This window comes from Chiloscyllium plagiosum, chromosome 11, assembly GCF_004010195.1.
Source record: "Chiloscyllium plagiosum isolate BGI_BamShark_2017 chromosome 11, ASM401019v2, whole genome shotgun sequence".
Lineage (NCBI taxonomy): Eukaryota > Metazoa > Chordata > Chondrichthyes > Orectolobiformes > Hemiscylliidae > Chiloscyllium > Chiloscyllium plagiosum.
The window spans coordinates 65,929,136-65,944,237 of NC_057720.1; the positions used below are offsets into that span (position 1 = coordinate 65,929,136).

Here is a 15,102-nt window from a genome sequence, read left to right on the forward strand (position 1 = left end):
TAATAATTCTTGTATTTTTCACCTGACTAAAGTAAAGGCAGATCATATATAAAGTATAAAGTCTGTTTGCTAGTGACCTATAGAAACAATGAATTTCCCCGAGTATGAAAACATAACAAGATTTATGTGAGAAATAAATATGATGTCAGCCTGTATTGATGGTATGTTTCTGTCAAGCATGCCCGGATTTTGAAAGGTTTGTTAAATCAGGCAGTGTATAAAGTCTAGTGTATAAAGTTCAAGGTCAGCCATAGATGAGATTATTAAAAAAACCAAGGAGTTAGCAAAAGATCAACAATGTGATTATAGGAAGCTTCTTCAAATGTAAGTTCGGTTGACTATTGTTACATTCCTGCCAGTTAGATCTCAGTTTATTGCATAAAATTGTGTTACTTCTGCTGTATAGAATAGATTTGTATTCCTGCTGTTTTCCCCTCACCTCTGAAGGTACCTCATGGTTGGGTATTTGTTTACATAGACACTATAGGATTTGGTATCATGCTCAATTGACCACTATAAGCTAATAGAATATAGTGACCATTCCAGCTCTCGCTATAAGGGCAACTTAGCTGGTCCCATTCCTCTACCTTTTCTCTGTAGCACTGTACTTTTATCTTCAGTTCTCTTTATATCCTATCTAAAAGTTGCACATTTTTCCAGTGCAGTTTCAAAAATTTGACATAAAACTCAAGTTAGGGTCAAATGAGTGTTTTATACAGGTTCATCATATCAGGACTCCATGGTTTTTGAACCACTTTCTCAAACTACCCTGTCACCTTTAATGATTTTGCACGTAAAATCTCAGCTCCTGCATTCTTTTTAGAATTGAACCATTTATTTTGTCGCCCTTCCTATCAAAGTACATCATTTCACAGATCTGTGCATTAAATTTCATCTGCCATTTGTTGACTCATTCCAGCAGCCTCTCTGTGTCCTCTTGATCTCTATTCTTCTCACTTCAAAATACTTCTGTGTTTTATGTCATCTTAATTTTTTGAAATTATGCCTTGTAAACCAACTCTAGGTTATTAATATCTAATTAGTGTTCCTAGCACCAGTTCATGAGTTTGGCGACATTGTTATCAGCTTTCTGATCCACTGGCATCCCAAAGTTGTTGGGAGAAAGCTTGAGTCTATTGTTGAGGAAAATAAAGCAGGACATTTAAATAAGCTTAATGCAAACAAACCCTTTGAGATTCCAGTGAATTCTGGAATATTTCGAGCAATGCCTTCACTATTTCTGCAGCCACTTCCTTTAAAACCCTTGGATGCAGACCCTCAAGCCCTGACGTACTTAGTCCCTTAATTTAGCAAATACTTTGTCTCTCGTGATAGAGACTATTACAAGATCATTCATCCCATTGGCACCTTGCTTATCTATTATCTTTGAACTGTTTATAGTGTCCTCCGCTATGAAAACCAGTGCAAAATATTGGTTTAAATTATCTGCCATTAAATCTTATTAATTCCTCAATTGCATCCTCCAGGGATGTCACACTCAGCTATTCTCTTTTTATATACATATAGAAGGGCTTGCTGTTTATATTTATTTTCATCATCAATTTTCTCCTCCTTTATTAGGTTTTAGTCATCAGCTGCTGGTTCTTAAAAGCTTCCTAAACCTCGGGTCAACCACTAGTTTTTGCTGTTTTGCATATTATTTGATTGGATAGTCTCCTTGACAAGCTTTATTAACAATGAGTGATCCATCCTTCTCATTGAGTCCTTTTCGACATGAATACATTTATGCTGATGAAATAGCTACTGAAATATACAGCACTGCTCATTCATTGACTTTCTCCTCAGTCTATTTTCCCACCTGCCTTTAGACAACTCTTTCTACATCCCTCTGTAACTGCCCTTATTTAAGTTGAGGTCACTGGTATGAGATCTAAGTTGCTCTCCCTCAGACTGAATTCGAAGTTCTACAATATGGAATTTCTACCCTCTATAGGATGTTAACTGTAAGAAGTGGCAACTTTTTCACGGAGAGAGTGGTACGTGTATGGAATGAGCTGCCAGAGGATGTGGTGGAGGCTGTACAATTGCAACATTCAAGAGGCATCTGGATGGATATATGAATAGGAAGGGTTTGGAGAGATATGGGCCGGGTGCTGGCAGGTGGGACTAGATTGGGTTGGGATATCTGGTCAGCATGGACGGGTTGGACCGAAGGGTCTGTTTCCATGCTGTACATCTCTATGACTCTATGTTTTATTAATCCTAGCTTGTTACACATTTCTAGATCTAAAAAAGGCTGTTCCCAGTAGGTTCTACAACATTCTGCACAAAGAAGCAATTCTGATATACTCCAGACATTTGTCTTCCATGTTAGCCTTCTCATCTGATTTATCCAGTTAGTATGCAGATAAAATCACCCATGATAATTGTAGTGTCCTTCTTATGTGCCTCCATTAGTTGCTGAATTACATTTTAGTTGACCATGAGGCATCTCTTCGGGGGCCTATAGGCAACTTCCAACCATGACTTCTTTCCCTTACTATTTCTTTCCACCCAAACTAATTCAATGTCACAATCTATTGCACTGCTCACCACTGACTGACTCTCTCGTTTATTAACAAATTTTTCTTTTCGCCTGTTTTCTGGAATGTCAAATACCCTTGAGTTGTCAGTCTTAACCACTCTGTAAACACAGAGTCAGAGAGCACGGAAACAGACCCTTTGGTCCAACCAGTGCATGAAAAACATAATCCCAAACAAAACTAGTCCCACCTGCCTGCTCCTGGCCCATTTCCTTCCAAACCTTTCCTATGCATATATCTATCCAAATGTCTTTTAAATGTTGTAACTGTACCTACATTCACCACTTCCTCAGTTTATTCCACACCCAAACCTCCCTCTGTGTAAAATAAATCGACCCTCGTGTCTTTTTTAAATCTCTCCTCTCACCTTAAAAATGTGCCCCCGGCCTTGAAATCCCCCATCCTCAGGAAAAGACACCTACAATTCACTCTACCTATACCTCATTATTTTATAAACTTAGATAAGGTTGCCTCTGAACACCCTACGTTGCAGTGAAAAACGTCCCAGCCTATCCAGCCTTTCTTTATAACTCAAACCTTCCGTACCCGACAACATTCTGGAAATTCTCTTCTGAACCCTCTCCAGTTTGATAATATTCTTCCTGTAACTGGGTGACCAGAACTGAACACAATCTTAGGAATAGCTACCAAATCATTTTAACTTATTTCAATTTGTGCCATCAATTCATGTATCTTGCAACAAATGGTGCGTGCATTCAGATAAAGAGCCTTAAGCTTTAAATTTTTGCCAATGCTGTATTACTCTATCTCTGATTCTAATTTCTGCTGCACTCTTTTGCATATACTTTCTACTCCTTCCTGACACACTTCATTATTGTCCACCTCTTCCTTACCCTGCACTAGTGCTCTCTTATTTCATTTTTTCAGTTCTTAAACTTCTCTTCAATTGAATGTCACCCACTAATAAGTTTAAATCCATATCTATAACCCTAGCTGCACAATTCACCAGAACACTGGCCCCATTATTGTTCAGTTGAAGCCTGTCCCAATGGAACAGCTCTCTCTTTCCACAGCACAGTGCCAATGCCCCATTAATTGGAACCCATTTCTCCCACACCAATCTTTGAGTCACGCATTTACCTGTCTAATTTTATTTACCGAACACCAATTTGCACATGGTTAAGGTAGTAATCCAGAGATTATCTTCATCGTTCTGCTTTTTAATTTAAGCCCATGTTGCAAATAATCTGTCAGCAGAATGCTTTTCCTTGTCCTATCCATGTCCTTGGTACCTATAATGGACCATAACAACTGGAGACTTGCCTCGCCACTCCAATCTCCTCCCCAGCCCAGAGATATCCTGAACCATGGCACCAGAGAGACAGCACAATCTTTGGAACTCTTTGCCTTTGATGCATAGAGCAATATCTATGCCCCTAAGTAAGCTATCCCTATTACTACTACATTTCTTCCACTACTTGAATTGCACTCAGGACTACAGTGCTGTGGTCAGCTCACACATTCTCCCTTCAGTCTGTGCCCTCGTCCACACTGGGAGCAAGAGCCTTGTACCTGTTGGACAAGGACATTGGCTGAGATTCCTCCAAAATGTAACTTCTGGATTTCCATACCTGCCTTACCTACAATCACACCTGACCATGGACCCAATATGATAGAATTAATTCACAGGGTGTGAATGCCTCCTTAATCTCACTGTCCAGGTAACTCTTTCTCTCCCTGGTGTGTCACAGTGTCTGCAGCTCAGCACTCTCCTCCCATTCCACCTCACAGCGGCTCATTGACTTTGAGCCAAGGTTCCTCAAGCTGACACCACTTGCTGTAGACATGGTTACCATGGACTGAGCTGGAATCCACCTGCTTCTACATTCCACAGCTGTAATACATTGCCTTCCCAGCCACCTTCAATCTATTTCATTAATTGATTTGGATATTAACTATTTTAAAAGTGAATTTCCTAACTGTTCTGTTCAGCTGCAACAAGATCTTCTGATTTAAACCATTTGGTCAATCAAAAGACACAGAAGATGTACCGACCAATTCCCGAACTGTTTTCCTCTGCTATCACACGTGGGCTCTAACAGGTAGAAATAGGCTGAAGTGGCTGTCTCCTGCCTGTTTTTATCACCTGTTGTCACCAGCCTAACACAGGCCATCTCATCACTTTAAGAAGCTACCGACCCATTCTCCTACATAGTTTGAGAAGTTGCTGGTTCAGCATTCTCACTTGCTTGATTTGAAGCTGCTGTCTGGTGCTGTTTCAGAAGCACATGCCCCAACTCTATTTTGCTCAGTCTTTGTCACATCAATTCCAACTTGCTGCAAACTCCTTCCAGTCCAGCTCACAGCGATGCTGACTCACTGCACATTCGTCCCAGTCCAGCTCACAGCGATGCTGACTCACTGCACATTCATCCCAGTCCAGCTCACAGAGATGCTGACTCCCTGCACACTCCTCCCAGTCCAGCTCACAGCAATGCTGACTCACCACACACTCCTCCCATTCCACCTCACAGCGATGCTGACTCACCACACACTCTTCATAGTCTGTTTCACAGCGATGCTGTCTTCCTGCTCACTCCTCCCATTCCACCTCACAGCGATGCTGAATCCCTGCATACTCCTCCCAGTCCAGCTCACAGCAATGCTAACTCACCGCACACTCCTCCCAGTCCACCTCACAGCGATGCTGACTTACTGCACACTCTGCATTGTCTGTTTCACAGCGATGCTACCTGCTGCACACACCTCTCAGTCCCTCATGTAATGCAATGTCTCATTAACTTAGAGATCTAAAATGATTGCACTGATTTAGATTTAGTTAACTTAATGAATAATAAATGTCTCAAGTCACGTAGAATGTAACATTTGCTAGAAAGTTCATGACAAATATCTGTAATTACTTCAAGTTCTGCTTTTCCATGGGCATTTGAATACTGTTCATTTATTTGTGTCTGATTCTCTTCCTGTACTCATCAGTTTCAAAACATTCCTTACCTTTGGTAACAAAATGCCAGTTTGCCATTTGCTTCTACATCTGAGAACTGCCTCAACTTGGATCATCATACAGCTTGTGATTATTGTTATGACACAGAGACAGACAGCTGAACCAAATCAGCTTTTTGACATCTGTATTCGTAACACAGTAAAGTTAAATGACTGAATATTTCCAAATAGCCTCTCCAGTGATTCTTAACCAGACATTTGAATAACCAATCCCAGACTTTGCAAATAATTAATTGGTTTTGTGAATTATCTTGATGTATGCATGATGAAAAGTGGTTTTGTATCCTAAACAAAAGACTTAACTATTTTTTAGACACACAATCATTTTAGTAGAGAGCTTATTAAACAAGGTAAATTGATTAATGTCTGTCTTTTAAGTGCAAAATACATTTTATAGCCACATTCACATAAAAGACAGACAGCCAAACAAACATAGTTAAGAGATAAATAAAAGAAAATAATAAAACTGGCCAGATTATTTAAATGGCTTTCACGATGCACTCTTTCACAAGTATAAATGTGAATTCTTTGGCTGCTTTTCTAAAACATTGATGAGGGTCACCTTCTCAATTCAACCAGGCAAAGGCAGCAGTACCTCTATTCTTGCTAATCTTTGGGCATCCAGAAGCTGGTGTAGCACATTCAGCAGAGAGCTTTCAAATCCTCATGCTGTCTTAGCAGCGGCCCAGAACTATCTCTCAGAAAGTGTAGCTCAAAAAGAATTTTGGTTCCACACTGACAGACTGATTGTCTTTTCCTGAGCCTCACTTGCCATTCAACAATTATCATCTGCTTGAACATAAGGTCTCTTCCACGCTTGCTGGAACCATTTCCCAGTTACTAACCTTCTTAATAGTCAACTGCTGCTATCATTTTGAGCACAATGCTTTATCCAGGGTTGCTGGATCTATTAGAACTTTCTCAGTAAAGCTCAGACTACAATTGGCCTCCAGACCTGACCTCACAAACAAACACACCTTGTTTTCCTTTTATCACAAGTGTCCCAAAGTCCACATTCACCATCAGCACACAATTCAAACTTGATAAAAGAATAAAAACAAAAAAATGAAAAACCAGTGGAAGTTTGAACAATTTTCTGTCCATCATTTTGCTATTGAATCTCTTTCAAACAACATCTTACCATCTTTGTCATTTATTCAATGACTATCTGTATATTTTTTTCCTACCTATCAAAGATTTCACTTTCTGTTGCTAAAAGACAGGACAATTCACAAGAACTATCAATGGAAAAGAAAAACAACACTTTATCTGTGTATGAGGATTGATGGGATGGAGTCTGATTTGTAGTGATGTTGCCGTGGATAATGTGCCTGTTAATGATGACTTACAATTAACTGCCAAGTTTTGTTTCCAATTTCAGCCTGGCAATGTGATTGGTCAAGGCATTGCCAAGGAGAAATGAACCAGAGAATGGCAGTCACCTATTTTGTTGAGTTGCAACAGGCACAGTGCACATATCTCATGCATTTCATCTGTTTCAATGCAACAAAATAGATAACAGCCATTCTCTAGTTCATTTCTGGATGGGTTAACCCTATATTACAAGATTAGCTTACATTATTTTATTATGTCCTATGAAATCAATCTTTATTATTTATCAAGGTTAAGTTTATTTTCTATTTTGGTATTAATTGGTTTGATCTTGGCCAAGCTCACTTAGTTAAGACTAATACCAATCAGAAGGATTAGTGGTAGTGAATATATCCAAGGTATTTCAGATAGTTCCAGAGAATACAGCCATACACCATGATATCACCATTCACCCAACCAAGTAGCTAATTGTTCAAAAGTCCTATTGAATCAATTACCATACAATCAGAGTCTTCACAAATATCAAAGTGATAGAAGGTGTCACGGATATAGCTATCACATAGCACTTACCAAAGCCTGCTCAATGATGCTCATGTTGGATTCTGCCAGGATGAGACAGCTTCAGCATTCAGTGCAGACTCAGTTCAAATATGGGCAAAGGGGATGAATTTAAGAGAATAGGTAATATTTCTAGCATCAAGGTAACATGTGATTGAATATGGCACATAGGCAGTTTAAGGGCAGCACGGTGGCTCAGTGGTTAGCACTGCTGCCTCACAGCGGCAGGGACCTGGGTTCAGTTCCTGCCTCAGACAACTATCTGTGTGGAGTTTGCACGTTCTCCCCATGTCTGACTGGGTTTCCTCCGGGTGCTCCGGTTTCCTCCCACAATCCAAAGATGTGCAGGTCTGGTGAATTGGCCACGCTAAATTGCCTGTAGTGTTAGGTGTAGGGGAATGGGTCTGGGTCGGTTTCTCTTCGGGGGGTCGGTGTGGACTTGTTGGACCGAAGGGCCTGTTTCCACACTGTAGGGGATCTAATCTAAAAATCAATATGGACTAAATGTTATCTCACTAATGCCCTGTACAACTGAAGCACAAGATCCTTATGTGTATATTCACCCTCTCTTGTAATAAAGGATAATATTCCATTAGCCTTCTTAATAACTCACTGTACCAACATACTGATATTTTGTGACCCATGCATGAAAACACCTAAATCCCCTTAGATCTCAGAATTCTGCGGTCATTCTCCATTTAAATACTATCTTTTAATCTTCCTGCCAAAATGAACAACTTCTAATCCTCCACATTTGCTCCCATCTGCTGGATTTTTGCTCACTCACTCAATCTGTCAGTATCGATATGTCATCTTCACATCTTTTCTTGCCTATTAAATTTGGCCACTATGTCTTCAGTCACCTCATCTAAGTATTTGACACAAATGATAAAATATTGAGGGCCCAGCTCTATACAATTTCCTTGTCATTTCCTGGCAATATTAAAAAGATCCATTTATGTGTACTGTCTGTTTTCTGTCAGCCAGTCTTCTATCCCTAGTGTGCTATTCTGTACACTTTAAAACCATCTTACTCCTAGTTCATGTGGGAATTTTCCAATGCCTTGTGGAACTCCAAGTACAGTACACCATCAAGGCCTCTGTATAAACAGTGCATGTTATTCTTTCAAAATGTTGCAATAAATTAATTAAATAAGATTTCCCTTTCATACAACAATGCTGACATTTCCCAATTACTCATGAGTTTTTCCAAATATAATTTCCTTAATGTTCAATTCTAACACATTTCCCACTACAACTGGTGAGCTTACTGGCCTATAGTTGTCTATTTTCTGCCTCCTTTCCTTCTTTTGCTTCTTCCCATTCCAATGCAACATTTCAATTATCTGAAGAACTTTGGAAAATTAACAGCATCTACTATCTCATTAGAAGATCTCTTAAAAAGAGAAGATCTCTTTTAAGATCCTAGGGTGAAGACCAAGGATGGTGGGTGGAGGATTGCTTTTCAGACTCGAGGCCTGTGACCAGTGGACAACCACAAGGATTGGTGCTGGGTCCACTACTTTTCGTCATTTATATAAATGATTTGGATGTGAGCTTAAGAGGTATATTTAGTAAGTTTGCAGATGACACCAAAATTGGAGGTGTAGTGGACAGCGAAGAAGGTTACCTCAGACTACAATGGGATCTTGGTCAGATGGGCCAATGAGCCGAGGAGTGGCAGATGGAGATTAATTTAGATAAATGCGAGGTGCTGCTCTTTGGGAAAGCAAATCTTAGCAGGACACATACACTTAATGGTAAGGTCCTAGGGAGTGTTGCAGAATAAAGAGACCATGGAGTGCAGGTTTATAGCTCCTTGAAAGTGGAGTCGCAGGTAGATAGGATAGTGAAGGCAGCATTTGGTATGCTTTCCTTTATTGGTCAGAGTTTTAAGTACAGGAGTTGGGAGGTCATGTTGCGGCTGTACGGGACATTAGTTAGGCCACTGTTGGAATATGGCATGCAATTCTGGTCTCCTTCCTATCAGAAGAATGTTGTGAAACTTGAAAGGGCTCAGAAAAGATTTACAGGGTTGGAGGATTTGAGGTATAGGGAGAGGTTGAATAGGCTAGGGCTGTTTTTCCTGGAGCGTCAGAGGCTGAGGGGTGACCTCATAGAGGTTTTTTTTAAATCATGAGGGGCGTGGATGGGATAAATAGACAAGGTCTTTTCCCTGGGGTGGGTGAGTCCAGAACTTGAGGACATAGGTTTATGGTGAGAGGGGAAAGATATAAAAGAGACCTAAGAGGCAACCTTTTCATGCAGGGGTTGTGCATATGTAGAATGAAGCTGCCAGAGGAAGTGGTGGAGGCTAGTACAATTGCAACATTTAAAAGGCATCTGGGTGGGTATATGAATAGGAAGGGTTTGGGAAGATATGGGCTGGGTGTTGGCAGGTGGGATTAGATTGGGTTGGGATATCTGATCAACTTGGATAAATTGGACTGTGCTGTACATCTCAATGACTCTATGAAGGCCATCAGGACTTATCAACCTGAAGTTCCATCAGTTTGCTCAGCACTGCTTCCCTACTTCCTCTCTACCTTCAACCTCTTGATTTACAGGTATTACTTGTATTACCTGCATTACAGTACTGTAAAGTACCTTCACAAGTATCACTACAGATAATGCCTGTGATTACTGGTAATTACAGGTATTACAGGTAATATAAAATATTACAGAGATATTGTTTGTATCCTCTATACATTGAAGACAAAATCAAAATATTTATTCATTACAACCATCACTTCTTTATTAGTCAATAATAACACCCCATTCTCACCCTTGGAGGAAATGTGCTTACTTTATATAATTTCTTTGTTTTTGGATATCCTATAAAACTCTTACTATATGAATAGTAAGTTATCAGAATAGTAATTTACGGTGATAGGATAATCGGTTTCTGTGACAGGGAGGAGGTCTCATCCCTGCTTCATCACTGGCCTCTTTGGGATGGCTTGTGTCATCAGACATTTTCTAGCTTGCTTAACTTCATATTTACTAAAAACACTGAAATGGTTGATGTGGCCTTTGATTTTGTTTGGTGTTTCATCAGTAGAGCACATCTCTTGCCTTCCTTAGACTTGACTCAATTCATTGGTGTCTTGCATGGTTGCACTTTAGCATATCGCTTCTCAACTCCTGAGGGATAATGACTTTGTTTCCTTTCCTGATGCTTACAAACCATACTTTCACCACTACTTTCTGCAAAAGCTAGAGAGTTGTATTTTGTTGGGTAGCTCTCCTGATTTGAGTAATGCGCTTTTCTGTTAGATACAGTGCCACTCTTGTTTAATAACTTCCAGACCATATTGAGCTGTTGCTGCATGTTGGATATGGAAAATTTCACACGTTGTTGTAGCATTCTCTACTCTTTTCACCAGGAGTACTGCTGTCCACAGCATGTACTCCATTTATATCTGTCTCCTTCGCTTGTATGTCCCATCTAACTTTTATCTTTGTAGCCAGAGTAACATTCTATAAAGATACTTTGGATCATTTAGTTGTGGCTTAAGAAAAATGTTTTGAAGTGGCTTTTGATTGGACTTGACACTCAGCTTGTCTTCCAAGCTATGAAAATATTATAAGCAAAGTCAATGACCAGACACTTTTCTGAGATCTAAGTATAATATTGGTCTGTTTGTGTTAACGGCCTGAATCTAAATGAAAACCCGTTTTCCTTTTATATTTGAGTTGCTCCAGGTCCTGTATTGCTGGTGTCACACGGCAGGGTGATGACATCATTTATATAATAGCATTTGATCAGTGATACTGCTGTCAGTAGTAAATGCTGTAAATGCTGCCGTTTAGTGATAATGCCCTGATATCACTACACGTCCCTTTTGTGAGTTGGTGTAATGGTAATGATAAATTGAGCAAGTATTTGGCTGAACATTTGTTGAATCCAACAAACATTGTACTGCGCCAGCTCTCATATTTTCGAAATCTGAACAAAGCTAAATTTCTGTCAATGCATTCAATGAAGAAGAATCATACTGGACTGAAACATTAATCCTATTTCTCTCCTCATAGATGCTGTCAGGCCTGCTGAGTTTCTCCAGTAGTTTTTGTGTTTGTTTCAGATTTCCAGCATCTGCTGTATTTTACTTTTATTTGTTGCATGGTGTAGAGTGATTTGTTAAAATCTTCAGCTGAGATCTCTCCAGTGGCCAGCTATACTTGGTTGTTACAGTTTCTTTTAGATATATGCTTATTTGCAATAGTATTTGTTTTCTTGGAGTAAGAACAGTGCTTTGCCCATGCTGGACATGCCTCCTTTGTGCATATCCTCCATAATATTTGCATTCTGCCCTTTTTCTTCTACTCTTTGAGACTGAGGTTTCTATCTTTAGAATGCAAGGTTAGTTCTGTTCTTCCATACATATGCTTTAGCTACTAATTTCCAACCTCAGCGCTTCTGCACTGGTCCACTGCATTCCTGAGAGGAGGCTTTTCCTTTCTCAGTAGATATGGTCTCACTGCAGGATCTTCTTTTGCCTTGCCAAATCCTGTCTTTTATTCGATTGTCTTTTGATTGTGCAAATTCACAGGATTCTGTGACCTCAGTTAATGAAATCACATTTTGATTAATGGACTCTCTCTCACCTTGAGCCTCACAATTGAACACAAGACATTCAGAAATCATGTTTGTTTGAGTTTCAAAGAGTGCCTTTAGGATTTTCAAAATTTCTGCAGTATTTGTCTTCCATTCTTAAGAATGTTGGGTGGCATACACCTTGAAACAGTCCCCTACCAACCACACTTAGCAGATCTAGCTTGTAAAACAGACCTATTTTGCATGTTATGCTTCATATCACTTTATATTTCAATTGGCGCTAGGAGAGGAATAGTTGAAGCCATTGTCTCTTTACCTAGAGCTTCCTGTGACCTGTTGGCATTGTTCTTTTTAAGTTACTTTCAGTTGCTGCTTTCACAGCTCTGAATGTTCCTGTGTTTGTCAGTAGTATTCTTTTGTCTGTCAGTCAGTAGCTATGCATTTTCACAGCTCTTCTACACTCAATCTCTGAAAGAATGTTCTGTGCTAACAAGGCTTAGAGACAAAAAAACTGCAGATGCTGGATTCCAAAGTAGACAAGCAGGAGGCTGGAAGAACACAACAAGCAAGGCAGCATCAGCAGGTGGAGAGTTTGGCTTCTCTACCTCCTGAAGGTGCTTGGCTTGCTGTGTTCTTCCAGCTACCTGCTTGTCTACTGTGCTAGCAGCAGACTAGTCCATTATACTTTATCTTTATTAAAGTGCTTGTGGGCACAATGGTAGAAATTACATCTCTATTCCAAGGAGAGATCTAAAGGTTAAGACTGCACCCTTGTTGAGGTGCACCCTCACCTTCAATGGTGAGGATCGGGGTGGGAGTTGGTCAGTGGTGCACTTGATAAAGTAGCACTGAATTCCCAAGTGCATTGTATCTTGATGTTACTCAATAGTTTTTAAACTCTGAAATATCTAGCATTTGATGGAGCACTCAAACAGCAATTATCATAATGACGTGACATTGTGGTAACTTACTGAAATTAAGATGATGTAGGGATGAAGCTAATTTTAAAATAAAGTCGCATATTCTGCATCAATTTCTGCTTACTAACCAACAGCAACTTGGTTGAATCTACCTGGATTAATTTTAATATGCATTTGGTCTTGAAAATTTACCCTGAGGAACTCTGCATTTGTCAAAGTCGCCCAGCCGATACGTGGAAGAGAATTCTGATTTTGGATACCAGTGAGCCATTGATACACAATGAAATATATTGATGGGAACACCTCTGGGTAAAAGCAGACTGTGTCCTTGATATGCTAATTCCTATTAACAAAATGCTGTATGGAGTATGGGAAATCAATCTCGTGGCTAAACAAAAGTGCTGTGCAAAGGAGAGCTTTCCTAAAGAATGCATCTATTGAAGTGTGTACGCCATAGGACAGAGGAGGGATATCCTTCCAGTATTAGCATTACAAAAGGAGCCAAAAGAAAAACTAAACAAACATGTAGGAAAGTGTGGGCTAAACTAATTGAAGTGCAAATGTGCCTAATATTTGTGAAATGCTGTTAAAATAAGTTCATGTTTGCTACCTAACTTCCAATTCTATATTTTTATTACAGAGACAGCCACTGACAGCCAGGATTCAGGGATGATCTGTCTTGGAAGTCAAAGTTCTTCTCAGGAAAGCAATTGATTCCTGGCAAATAAGTATTTGGGAAGCAAAGCTCCCTTCCAGTTTGACTGCAGATTCCCTGTTACCTGTGCATGTTAGCAATATTTACTTGTTGAAGTGTTCTCCCTGCAATGAATGCCTTAAAGCTGCTCTTTGCCACTGCCCACTCTCCCCAAATGGTTTTTAAACATTTACTGAATAATATTTTCAGGTAAAACACAATTTTATATCCCTGGAGATTTGTAGAAATGTAACAGTCAAACTCTGACTAGCATTTACCTCTTGCCCATTACTATCCCATCCTAAAGTTCTACTTTAAAATTCTTTACTTATAACTTTGTGTTGTGTGGAATCCTGTTATTACTCAGAAGTAACCCTTCATATAACAAGAAAGCCTGCGCTATCTGATTGCTTTTGTCAAGAGAACAAAATGATTGTGGCCCCTAATCAATAATTTGGTCATCACTCATGGTGAAGCCAAACCTAGCAATTTCACACTTGGCTGACTTTTACCGAACTTATGTAGCCTTGTAGTATTACAGTTATGATGTATTGTTTTATACAAAGAATCCTGGATGATCTAAATGGATATATCAAAGAAATTTACAACCAGTTTCTCTACACCAACATGCAGTTCGTCAAGTACAGACTGAATTGAATTTTCCACAGGATTGATTTTATTTCTTTCTGGTTCGCTCTGCACTTTGCTTGGAACGAATCTAGTGGTTGTGATTTGTGGCATATTGTGGCATAATCAGTAATTAATATGTCAATAAACAGTAAGTGTTTTGAAACGCTTGACCAGTGACTGACACAAGCTCTGGAAGTAGCCAAGAAAATTGTATTATTTTAGCTTAATGTGAAAAATGTTTCCATCCAACATTAGCACTGATATCATAGCATGAGATCCTTTATTATTTCCCTGTAGTAATATTAGCCATTTATCATAGAAAGGAAGAAAACCGAATGCTGTTCCTTCAAATATTTGAACTTTTAATAAAAGTCTTGTCATTTGTGGACTGTTCACTCTGTGAACACTTATGATTTAAAAGGCAAAAATGTCTTAATGCTTCTGCTTTGTTCTTGGAAGAAGAAAGTACATGAATTATTGCTCCAAAACTTCACTGATCTATAGTGATTCTGTGGAACTGCTCTACAGATATGAACTGTTGGTTATGAACAAAGACCCTGCAGTGAAATTCCTGAGGTCCAGTGTGAGGAAGTCGGTATTGAGGTCAATAATAAGAACAGAAAATACTAGAGACAAACAGTAAGCCCATCAACATGGGAAAGCAAATTAACTTTGACTTTGTTTGACAGGGAAGCTCTCATAGAGCTGACCAAAGTAGGGTCCCGGGGTATGGGGGAGTCAGGCAAAAGAGATCAGGTATTACATGACAATTTTTTTTAAAGGGACAGCTACTATATTAAACAACTTGCACATAGATTTTAAGATGTTGTGGAATACAGTAGCATCAATTATATGATAGGTTGTCAACCCAGGTGCCTAGAC

General features: G+C 39.4%; 1 protein-coding gene across 1 annotated transcript in view; it reads left to right on the forward strand.

Annotated features, from left to right (window-relative positions):
* Nucleotides 1-14,619, forward strand: part of LOC122554734 (doublesex- and mab-3-related transcription factor 1A-like) — a 34,241-nt gene extending 19,622 nt beyond the window's left edge. The window contains exon 5 of the mRNA XM_043700112.1: nucleotides 13,537-14,619. Within this exon, the coding sequence (XP_043556047.1) occupies nucleotides 13,537-13,610 (74 nt within the window). The 3' untranslated portion in view covers nucleotides 13,611-14,619. The remainder of the gene's footprint in view (nucleotides 1-13,536) is intronic.
* Nucleotides 14,620-15,102: the final 483 nt, after the last annotated feature.